The sequence below is a fragment of the Chrysemys picta genome, chromosome 3, assembly GCF_011386835.1.
Source record: "Chrysemys picta bellii isolate R12L10 chromosome 3, ASM1138683v2, whole genome shotgun sequence".
In the NCBI taxonomy this organism is placed as follows: domain Eukaryota; kingdom Metazoa; phylum Chordata; order Testudines; family Emydidae; genus Chrysemys; species Chrysemys picta.
In genome coordinates this window covers 174,199,986-174,212,615 of record NC_088793.1, presented here as the reverse complement: position 1 = coordinate 174,212,615, position 12,630 = coordinate 174,199,986, and the positions used below count along the sequence as shown (strand labels likewise).

The 12,630-nt window shown below is 38.0% G+C and overlaps 1 protein-coding gene across 1 annotated transcript in view; it reads right to left on the bottom strand.

Annotated features, from left to right (window-relative positions):
- Positions 1 to 12,630, bottom strand: part of CAMKMT (calmodulin-lysine N-methyltransferase) — a 385,956-nt gene that overhangs the window by 8,908 nt on the left and 364,418 nt on the right. Inside the window, exons 9-10 of the mRNA XM_005296113.4 lie at positions 7,965 to 8,028; positions 408 to 539 (exon numbers count right to left, since the gene is read on the bottom strand). Of these exons, the coding sequence (XP_005296170.1) occupies positions 408 to 539; positions 7,965 to 8,028 (196 nt within the window). The remainder of the gene's footprint in view (positions 1 to 407; positions 540 to 7,964; positions 8,029 to 12,630) is intronic.

The window sequence follows — 12,630 nt, the reverse complement described above, 5'->3', positions numbered from 1 at the left end:
ATGATATGATACAATTAGACATTCACCTCCTATTTATTTCAGTATTTAACCTAGTTAAAAGTTGAAAGCTTTTTATTAAAATGTAAATGTTAGTTTGCCAGATATACATAGGTGACTAACCAACAAATAAAAATAAGAAATGGATCCCATAAATTAGACTCCTCTGAATGAAAAGACTGGTTATACAAAAAGGGTAAACAGGAGATGCTTCTGTAAAACTCTTCTAGACAGGCAAAGATAAAGGATGGTTCTACCGCACAAAATAATCAGATACCAAATAGCTGTTCAGAAACAGCACACCTAAGGAGTACTTTAATCAAACATTTAGGTTACCTGCCAAAAGGACCATGATCTCTTCAAAATGCAATGCGGATTAAAGTGTTATCTAACACAAGCAGAAAACTAACCTTGGAGTGGAAGTTCGAAATATGTTCATCATAATTTTCATGTCTTTGGACAGAGAAACCAGCTTTTTCAGCTAGATTGCAAAACTGGTTTAAAGTATTCCCTCTGAGTGGAGCAAATACCATTGCTTTCCCCTAGAACATTAAAACGAGAATTTACACATTTTTAAAATTGGAAAGGAACCAGATATAACATACCCCTGACTAATCTTTTAATATATTCCTGCTGAAAAAGTATTTTTTCCCTGGGAAAAGCATTTATATAGTATTCATAAAACTAACTATTCAGAATGTGCATGATTTCTGTGATTAAAGGGCTGCAAAATAGAAGACCGCAAATAAACATTTTCATCTGAAAATGGCCATTTGCCATAAATTTGGTCCTTTTCACACAATACCTGTTACTCTATGTTATTTAAATAAAACACAGAAAAATCATTTATCACATACATACAGTGCAAAATCCATCAGTTTGATTTAGCAAGGCATCATACAAACACCGGGAGTGATTTTCCTCTCTCTTATATCCGGGTAAATTAGGAATAGCCCTTTGGAATTACAACAGTGTAAATGTGTACAACAGCAGAAGTTAGAGGAGAATCAGACTCAATCTTTATATAAAAATATGTACTTTACACCACCTGTGCACCTCAACAATTTGGCCCAATATCTGCAAATCACATTTCAAACACAGCTTACTGTTCATACAGAGAGACAAGATCGGTGAAGTAATATCTTTAATTGGACCAACTTTTGTGGGTGAAAGGAGCAAGCTTTCAAGCTTACATAGAGCTCTTTTTCAGGTCTGGGAAAGGACCTCTAGTCCCTAGGACCTTTCCCAGACCTGAAGACGAGCTCTGTGTAAGCTCAAGAGCTTGGTCTAATTAAAAATATTACCTCACTCACCTTGTCTCTAATATCCTGGACCAACAAGGCTACAACAATACTGCCAACAAAAATGTTCATGCATAGAAACGTTGAATCATTCAAGATGATCTGACCATTTTTCATGTCTGGGCAATACAATAAGGTCCAAATTTTTGTTCATCCTTTTGTATAAAGAGAACACAAAAGACTTTACTCTGTCGTGATGGATTTTAGACACTCTTCCTCCGCCCCCACAGCAACACTAAATTTTAGTCCAGAGGCTATGGCACTTGCAAAAGCATCTCTTGAAATCTTGCTTACAAAATTAATTCAAATTGGCTCAATATGAATTCTGTCACATGTAATGAAAACTGGCTGAATCACTGTAAACAAAGGTTAACATTAAACAACAATGTATTGAATTGAAGGAAGGTATTTGTTTGGGTGCCACAAGATTCAGTGGTAGGTCCTGTTTTATTTAACATTGATACTAATGGGAGGTTAAAAAGCATGTTAATGAAATTCACAGATGATGCTAAATTGAGAGGTGGGTGCAGTAATCACCAAGGAGACAAAGAAATAATATATGGAGATCTAGATAAGTTAGAAAAAAGAGCAGAACATAACAAATTGATAATCAGCTTGAGAAATGTATGCTAGTATGTCTGGGGGAAAAGTGGTCAGAACAATTAAAGAGAATGGAAGGATCCTGGAAAGCTGTAACACTGAAAGATACTTAATAGTGATAGTGGACATCAAATTAGATATGTGCTTGCAGTGTAATGTGGCTCATGTAACTTTGGGATGCATACACACATATTCAGAGACAACACATCATGGAAATGAAGTTTCTATCTAAATAGATAGCTAAGGTGGTACCTCACATATATAAAATAAATAAAAATGTATTTATCCTCTAACACCCCACAAGGTATTCCCTTTTTACAGAGGGGGGAACCGAAGCACAGAGAGCCGAGGTGACCTGCCCAAAGTTGCACATGAAGTGTGTGGCAGAGTAGGAACTTGACTTTAGGTCTCCTATGGACTAGGATAGTGCCCTAGCCACTGACTATTTTTCCTCTCTTTCTACAACTCTAGGCAACCCTGATACTTAGGATTTAGTTCTGGGAACCACATTACCAGAAACTCGAAGAGTTCAGAAGAGAGGGGGTAGTGGTGGTGAGGGGAACAGCTGGAAGGACTGATAAATGGTTAGCTAGGCTATGTGACAAATAAGATGAACAAGAACGATGTCTACAAATATTTAAAGGGTTTAAATATATACTAAGGAGGAAATTTTTTAGCATAGTATGTTAAGGTATAAGTAGGAATAAGGGGATGAAATTAAGAAAAGGAATGTTTAGGTCAGATATCAAGGAAACATCCTCACAGTGAGGTCTACAAAACAGTAAATAGTCTCCCAAGTTAAGGAGTGACTGCCCCAACTCTGGAGAGAGTTCAGATTAGATCTGACAGTGCACTAGAAAATGTACTGTAAGGAATAATCCTCAATCAGCAAGAGATGGGCTAGTGGACCTAAGAAGTCTTTTAAAACTTTTTCTATTATTCCATGACTAATAATAAGGTGTAACTGGGTGCAGAGAAAGTCAGTGGAATTGCTTCGGCAAAGTTAGTTTAGAATATGAGCCCAGATTATGATGTAAAACATTAAACAAAAGGAAATGCACAATCAGAGTGAAATGTGCCAAACCTTCCTAAAGTTTTAGCATCACATGACACTCTTCAATGTCACAAATTTAAATAGTCTTCTCTTCGGGGGGGGGGGGGGGGGTCTTCAACTGAAGATCTCCGCACCCTGCTAATGCTCCATGTTACAGAAGACAGGGACACTCTTTGGAACTCATTATCTTCTTGAGGTCCTTCACCACTGGGGTACTGTTTACAAAGCACTTCCTCCACTCAGGGTCTGAGCCTGCTGACCGCAGAACACACTAGCTGGCACATGGAAAGGAAGGCAGAACCTCTTGTATGGAGGACTGGCCACAGCCAGACCCCAACATACTGTTTCCCTCAGCCCACATTCCAGCAATTTTTATGAGAATGCAATACTCACACAATAATGCTATCAGTACAGTTTAAAATTAGACTCAGCTTTCTATGAAGACACTCCCTTTCACATTCTATGTCGACTAATCCCTTTCAAATTAAATCAGAAAAAATGTATTAGAATGAACATATTAGAACTGAACACCATATTAAAAACCTATCTGAATTGGGTTGAAAAGTTGTAGCACACATTACAACTTCAAAAATGTGAATGACATTTTATCTAAATCATGGTACATTTGACTTTTCAGGCCAAAGCTCCCCCTGGTGTAAATCAGGATAGCTCAATTGATTTCAATGTGTCTATCTCAATTTAGTCTAGCGGAGCATCTGGTCCTTAACTTATAAATGCTACAACAAATCATTGATTAGGATTATAACTAGAGTAATCCCTTCAAAACAGGTAGGTATTGTGGTTAATTGCTTTGTTAGACCAATAACAACTTTGTTCTTTGGTCTACTAAAAGAACACTATAATCTTGAAATCTAAGCAATTTTTAAAAATGGGTTAAAAAGTAGCTTTAGATAAAATGACCTGAGCCCTCCTGCTAATTAAAAAAAAAATGTTTTTCTCTCTTCTATTCCTAAACAAAAACAACAATGGGAATTGACTGATCATATAGGGGAAGAAGGGAAATTAGTTAGATGCAAAAGCCCCAATTCAAGAAGTGCGTTTAAAGTTAAGCACTTGCTTAAATGTTTTCCTGAATTAGGACCAAAGTGCTAGCAAATGCAAGAAGTGAAAAATTGAAAAAATTGAAAAAATATTTCCGCCTCTCTAATCTCTTTCAGTTCTAATGATCTTAGGTGTTACTGTAATGCAAGTAGATAAAAACAAGACAGAAGTGTGATTTTCAAGATGACTGTCCCAGTAACTAATTACTGGTTTATATGTCACTAGTTATTAAGGTCCCAAGCCTGCCTGCTCTGTTCAGGCAGAACCTCACATTGACATAGAGTTCCATGGACTTCACTGGGGCTCCACAGGAACAGACCATTGCTGGATCAGAGCCTAAATAACTGCCATGTTATTAAGGAAATTTACAAGCAAATAAATGTTCTGACAGTGAAATTAAAAACATATTTCAATGCAAGCAAAAAAAAAGTGGTAAAATAAAGCTGTTTATTGGCATTAAATTAAAACCTATCAATTCAAAAGAAATTTGCCAACATAAAAACTGAGAGCCTAAGACCTAGTCTACACTGAAAACTAGCATCAGCAAAGCTATATCTCTTGGGTGTGAAAAATCCACACCCCTGAGAGATGCAACTATGCCGACCTAACCCCTGGTGTAGACAGTGCAAGGTCAGTGGAAGAATTCTTCCCTTGAGCTAGCTATCATCTTTTGGGGAGGTGGACTACACCCACTGTAGCATTTTAAGTAGAGACATATCCTAATTCTCAGTCACACTGTGGCCACTTTACACTGCTCTGGCACTGCTAAAGGGCTTTGAAGTAAGTGTAAATGTAATTTATGGCCACTTTACACTGCCAGAGTAGTGCAAAGTGGCCTTAGTGTAAAGAAGAATTATGCCCTGAGTTAATTAATTTACATTCATAGTGGTTTTAAGATATAACCAGGGGTCTTGAAATCATGCGGTAAGTTGTGGTTAGTTTCTGAAGTAAAACAACATAAATTCTACAAGATTCCTGAATTCTTAACAATTCTGCAGCAATGCAGGTTCTTTGGCTTTTCAATATTGCAGCACCCATAAATCTGTAGCTTTTCTTGGTGTACCCTACTTATACCCCAGCCCTCTAAATCAGAATTTGAAAGACAACTTGTTGGTTGCAGTTTAAAGATAGTATTTAAGTACGAATAATGCCGGTTTACATTACATCCTTGACTTCCAGTGCCTGATATCTGTGTTGCTAAGGAATTGGTCTCACACAGCCATTTGTAAACCATTCTATTATCAATGAGAAGTTGATTATAAAATATGTAGCATTGCTGTATGGAACACAATTTGCTGATCAAACTCCTCATATTTGTTTCTGGTTTTCCCTCTGTTACAATGTGCTACAGAATGTCCTTCTTATAACTGAATTCCAACAGCAAGGAAATAATTTATTGTATAATTATTATGTGCCGTTGTGCCTTATCTATGGCTCTTCATTGTAGTTCTCATTTCCAAATAGACAAAAGGGACTACCATCTGGATCCAAGTATGGAAAAGGATTTTTGGGAGAGTTAGCTAAACTCAGAATGGGTTATGTTAGTCTATGTTTTATCATCCAAAAACCATGAATTTTAAAAAAAACATTCTCCTTCCCACTCCATGGAATCTGCTGGTATTTCTCAACAATATTAAAGATGTCCCAAAATGCATCATTCTGTGAATGACTGATACCATGAATCTTCTAATATAAGTATTATCAAAGAATGAGGGATCTTGGGATGTGCTTAATGAACCAGGAAATGCCAGGGGATTTCACAAAGGAAGGGGAAAGACTTTTTCTAAAAGGTAAATTAGGATTTATTGCTTATGCTGAATTCCCCCTTCAGTCTGTTTAACAGGGATACCCATATTTTGTGCTTACCTCAATTTTCATTTTAGCTTTATTGTCCATTATTCTCCCTGAAGTCCTTTATTAAAAGTTATAGAAGGAATAATGTGATGATATATGGCTTAACATACAACATGAAACTCTTGTATCTCTGATATGTGCTGCTGGTTCACCTGGATGCTATTATTTTTTCAGGTAGATGTAATTCTGAATTGAGTCTTTATCAGCTTAGCCACACATAAACTATAAATAAATGGTGGTTTTCTTGGTTGAAACAGACTAATTAATATAAGGGACTTAAGAGAAAGGGTAATACTGAACTTAAAGAAAACCTGTGAAATGCCATGGTAGCTTGTGCATTAGACTCATATTTTAGGGCTACAATATTAATTATTAATTATTATAACTGATGAAAGAATTAATTGTTCATTTTGTTTTTCTTTACATGTAAATAACATTGTTTAGAATGATGACTAAGTCAAGCATGTAAGCACATGCTTCTGTCCTTTCCTATTCAGCATGTGTAAAAGTCCCATTGGCTCAGTGGAATTTGAGATTTCGCATAAATGCTTTGCTGAACAGGAATGGGGTTAAGTACATGCTTAAATGCTTTGCTGAACTGGACCCATCATGAGTTAAACCTCACAACATCCCTTTGAGGTAAGTAGTATTATCCCCATGTTATACATAGGAAACTGAGACACAAAGAGAGAGGTTAAGGGATACACTGTGATCAGAACCTAGGCAGGTGCACAAAACTGGGGCAGCGGGTAAAAAAGAGCTCCTGCCCCTTACTTTGTACACTCATGCAGGGACCAGACACTAAGGCTAGCAATGCTAGCTTCCCCAGAAGGGGCAGGGAGAGGACAAAGCAATGATCATCCTTCCATGCCACCAACAGATCTGGCCTCACTAGGTAGAGAGTGCTCATATTGCAGACAGTCCAATGTTTTCACAGTGATCACATTCCTCCTCTGCCCCTGGACACACAGCCCCACTGGTTTACATGCAGTACAACAATTTTGTCCTAAATTACTTGCCCTAGGTCACCAAGGAAGTCTGTGACAAAGCCAAAAATAGAACCCCAGTCACTCTTAGAAGTGAATGGGATTACTTATGTGACTAAAATTATTGACTTTCTTACGTCTTATCGGGTCTGTGTCTATGTGTCTATTTTTTTAATAGAGGAAATTGTTTGTAATATGAAAAATAAGCAGAATAGAGTTTTTAAAATACAGTTTAGAAAAAGCCTTGTTCACATGCATTGGTTTTCATGTTAAAATGGGAGGTTTCCCTTATGGAAGATTAGCATGTTAAATGCAAGCAGTTAGATCCTGTTTTGAATGCCTATGGAAAGCATTCACCATGTACATTTTATATTGTAGAACTGGGGCTTTTAATTCTTGAGATTAAAGTTTATTTTAAGTATATGCATATTAATTCCTCCTTTTGAGTCTAGGTCTTCCTAGTTTAGTATAACAGCCTGGCAGACTAAGCTTTTATATGTACAGAGCAATTTCCTCACCCACATAAATAAATGTAGAAATATGTGTAGCATTTCATACAGTGCTTCACTTTAATTTGCCCTAGCATTTATAGTATGTAAATACATGGCTTATTTCATGAAAAAAACAAGTTGTGTGCTATAGATATATTTAACGGTTTTATTCATTTAATATAAACAGAAATGAAAAGAAAAATGTTCTTTCACAATAAATATATACACAGTGGCAAAGGTTACTCTTGAAGGGATTATAAATGACAGAAGCTAACATAAAAACTTTCAATATTGTACTTTTACTTTAATATGAAGACATTGTTATCAAAGGAAAATACTCAAGAAACGCTTTGATAAAAATAATCTCATGCTATCTTTGAAGCGGTTTCATTTATTTTACTACCCACTGTGTTCCTTATCAGAAGGCCAAGTATAAGAAGTTTCCTAGTTTATGATTAGGAAAGAATCTGATAGATTAGAAGACTCAATTGAAGTTGGACATAATAAGTATTAAAGTATTACATGACATTAATCCTGCCATTCCATTACTCCCTCAATCATTGTGCACAGACTAATTATTCTGAAGCCAGTGTTCAGGAGAAAATAGAAACATACTTACACTGGGTTGGAGTAATCTCTTTATTGCATCAACAAGGCTAGCTCTGTACCGGTCCAGAAACAGGCTGACATTGAGAAGAGAACAGAATCCAGATTAAAATGGGTTTTCAATTCTAATGATACTAATGCAGATAAGTACAAGGCTAATTACATATGTTTACACAATGCTGAAAAGGAGGAACTGAGGTCTAAATTGCCTTCTAATTCATGTACTTTTTAATAGAAAACAAACAAACAAACATAACTGAAGCTTGCAACAAATGTTATCTAAAGCTAAAGCCAAAATGTTGGTATGAAAGAGTTCTTTATATGACAGGAATTTACTGATCGTATACACTAGTCTTTTAACAGCTCAGATATCAGAAATCAGGATCAATATACTGTAATGCCAGGTTAGCATTTCACATACTTTTTTGTATAGAAAGGTCTGACTACCAAGTAGAGGATTGGTTTGTTTTTTAAGTTTACTCTACATTGCATTTAGTGTCCTACTCTTACAGGCGTTTTCCCTTTTCTTTAAAAATATTTATAGACAGTTTATTTAATTAATTTATTTATTTATGCTACAGTAGCTTCTAGAGGCCAGCGCCCCATTGTGACAGGGACTGTTCAAACATAACAAAGAGACAGTCAGTGCAGAATTGTCATATCTCAAGACTGGAGTCCTCTATTTACCCACAGAATGGGTACAGCAAAGACAGCTTCCCCACAAGGTGCTACCCCTAAAGCTGAGAGGCACTTCATTCTGCATGCCCATTAATTCCTTAGCGTATGTGTTGAGATAGCCAAAAAGGGTGCCAATCACTCATACTGGGTATCTGTAGATAGCTGTGTATTAGAGATTAACTGAGACTGCACGTGCAATTCCCATGGCCCATGAATGGCCCTCAGACCGTAATGTTTTACAATCATTACTAACCTGGCCTGCATTCATATTGGTGACCTAGATAGGAAAGGCTCCTGTCTAAAGAACTATGTCAGGCAGGTCACAGAAAATGTTATTTTTTTCCTCCCAATTTCAACAATTTTAACTAATTTCTGCAACTTTACTGAAGTTCCATCCAACTCCCTGCAGGAGGAAATGATTAAGAACATAAGAACATAAGAAAGGCCGTACCGGGTCAGACCAAAGGTGCATCTAGCCCAGTATCCTGTCTACCAACAGTGGCCAATGCCAGGTGCCCCAGAGGGAGTGAACCTAACAGGCAATGATCAAGTGATCTCTCTCCTGCCATCCATCTCCACCCTCTGACAGACAGAGGCTAGGGACACCATTCCTTACCCGTCCTGGCTAATAGCCATTAATGGACTTAACCACCATGAATTTATCTAGTTCTCTTTTAAACTCTGTTATAGTCCTAGCTTTCACAACCTCCTCAGATAAGGAGTTCCAGAAGTTGACTGTGCGCTGCGTGAAGAAGAACTTCCTTGTATTTGTTTTAAACCTGCTGCCTATTAATTTCATTTGATGACCCCTAGTTCTTGTATTATGGGAATAAGTAAATAACTTTTCCTTATCTACTTTCTCCACATCACTCATGATTTTATATACCTCTATCATATCCCCCCTTAGTCTCCTCTTTTCCAAGCTGAAGAGTCCTAGCCTCTTTTATCTCTCCTCATATGGGACCCATTCCAAACCCTTAATCATTTTAGTTGCCCTTTTCTGAACCTTTTCTACAACAGACGAGTTGAAAAATTAGAGAGGGTGCAGGAAAGATAATAAAAAATGATGGCACTGTACTCAGACACCATCTATGACCCTATACTCTGCCCACAATCCCAGATTAGCTAGATACTTCTGCTAAAATTATCAATAATAACATAGTTAATAAAGATGACAGTAAAATCATCATTAGGCTTCAGAGTCAACACCCCATTGAGATGAAGAGGGCAGTTCACAAAGCTTTCAGAGTCATTACTTCTGTGTCTGAAGATACAGGCAGACAGTCCTGAATTAGTTCCCATATGAAGAGTTTTCTTCAAAACTCTCAGCACTAGGAACTTTGGCTATAACTTTCACATCTATTATGTACCCAAAAAGCGGGTACATAAAGTGGCCTGATTTCTAGATGTGCCAAGCATTTGGAAAATCAGGTTAGATTAGTATTTGGGTGCCTGACTTAGAGGAAGGATAGAGCGGAATTACGATCCACTGGTTAGGGACCTGGGATCGAGACCTGGGTTCAATTCGCTACTGTGCCCCAGCCTTTTTATGTGACCTTGGGAGTTACAAAGTGTACGTCTACATTGGAACAAAAGACCCACAGCGCAGCTGCAGCTGGCCTGGGTCAGCTGACTCGGGCTCACAGGCTCGGACTGCAGGGCTAAAAATTGTTATGTAGACCTCAGGGCTTGGGCTGGAGCACGAGCTCTTAGACCTCCCCCGCCTTGTGGGATCCAGAGCCAGAATGTCTACACAGAATCCAGCCCGAGCCAGAATGTCTACACAGCAATTTTACAGTCCCATGAGCTGGTGTCAGCTGAACCAGGCCAGCCATAGATATTTAATTACTGTGTAGACAAAGACTTAGGGAGTTAAATGCGTTTGAGAACCTGAACCTTTGTCTCTCTGTAAAACTTCCTTACTTTACAGGGGTGTTGTGAAAATAAATACATAAAAGATTATGAGGGGCCCAGATACCTATATGCATCCGAAGGAGTGGGCTGTAGTCCACGAAAGCTTATGCTCTAATAAATTTGTTAGTCTCTAAGGTGCCACAAGTCCTCCTGTTCTTCTTTTTCCAGATACTACTGTAATGGAGACCGTAAAAGTACCTTAGATACCTTAGGCCTTCAATTTCTAATATTGTCCTTTTTAAAAAATGAAAGCTTAAATTCTGCAGAAATAGAGCTGCAGGTAGTAGTGAAATTCAGAACAACGCCTGAGGCTGAGCATCTGAGAAGTGACAAAACTATCACTTCCCATTACCAATCCCTGCAGCCATTAGCCCCACTCTTAAAGGTTTTATTAGAATTCAGTAGAGGAGATGCAGTAAATTAAGAATTCACTGTTTGTCTGAGAGGCTGAAGAGTCTGTTCCTGATTCAATGAGTTAAGTATGGTTCAGTCAGACTACACTGGGGTTGGGCCCGAAGGGCAAGCTCCAGAATTTTACAGAATTTGTGGGATGCCTCTAGAATTGCTTGTCAGAGGCATGAAAGCTTGTGGACTATTTTGAAGCCACAAAAGCACCATCAAGAGAAACAAAGCTTTTAAAGCTTCAGAAGTAGCCACATGAGTTTTCTTCACGTGAGTGAATCCAAAATCGCACATATGAACAATGCAAATGCTGGGGATGGAATGAGGGAGACAATTCCCTTTCTCTCACACTATCCTGTTTGTGGTCATTCTGTCTGGCGTTAGGACTAGTACATTTCCAGTGACTGGGCCCCAACTTCTTTCATGTGGCTGCACACTGGAGTAGAACATGTAAGAATCTGCTGCATTTTTAAAGTGATAGCGAGTGATGTGAAAGTGGATTTTATACTGAAAGCTGAATGTTTAGAAAGGACTTACAGCTAATATGTAACATGTATATATACTGGACATCCGCAACATTTAATTATAAAATCTCACATACAAATCGAAGAAAGAACTTGTTAAAGGAACTTATTATGAGCAGATAACTACATACAGATCCCCAAGCCTTCGGGATCCTCTCATTTTTCCTAAATATGACATGTCTTACTCAAGACTCTGCATCATAACCACTGCCCCTTCTGCTATAAGGAGTTCATAAAGCACCTTTTGTTGAAAAATTTGGGGCCTCATAGATCTTGGCTGGAAAAACATTTTCCTTGTACCATCCTTCTGAAATTCTGGCTTTAGGTAGCCAGGTGTTGGCTAGTATTAGTCTTGCTAGTGGTGGGCCAAAAATTGAGTTGTTTATAATTTGCAGTAGCTACAATGGCTACCCTTGAGCCTCAATTAACTTCATTGGAATACTTGAACAAACACTCATTTAAATAAAAATCATTGAAGCTGCTGAGAACATCTCTAGTGACTGCTGGGAGTTTTAATCACATCCACCTCAGGTAGGTCACTAGAAGGATAGACAGCAGGGCACACCAGTTTATCACGAATTCAACTGTCTCAAGGATAAAAAAGGTGTATAACCGCCCCCCCCCCAAAGCTTTCTTTAAAAATAAATAATTTTCTTCCAGCCTGAACCAACATATTCTTGAAGACTTTATAAGACTTGCTGAGATCTTCAACAAGAGAAGCACATTGGGGAAAAACATCATTTTTTCCCTTTATTATTGTATTTTGTTTTTATTTTTGGAAAGTAGTAAGTGAAAACATGATTTTTTGCTGAGTTTGCCTAAAGTAAAATTCATTTTGCATAGCTCTGTTCCCTACTGTATCTTTGCAAGTTTTCTTAATGACACAGACCCTGGTCCTAGTTTACAGGTAAGTAATGGATTCCTTACATGCAAACTACCAAATAACCTAACTGCGCAACCCACTGGGGCAAAGGAAGCAGGAGTGGGTATCTCAGTCATCTTCTCTGATTGCTTGGGTAAGTGTTGGAAACTTAGCCCTGATGGATCTTTGCTTGGGAAAGTCAGATAAGATGGAATATCTGCACATCCCAGCCCCTTCGCTACCCCCCACCCAAATAACCCCCTGGGATAGTTTAAAGATTCAGCTTCCACTGACATTGT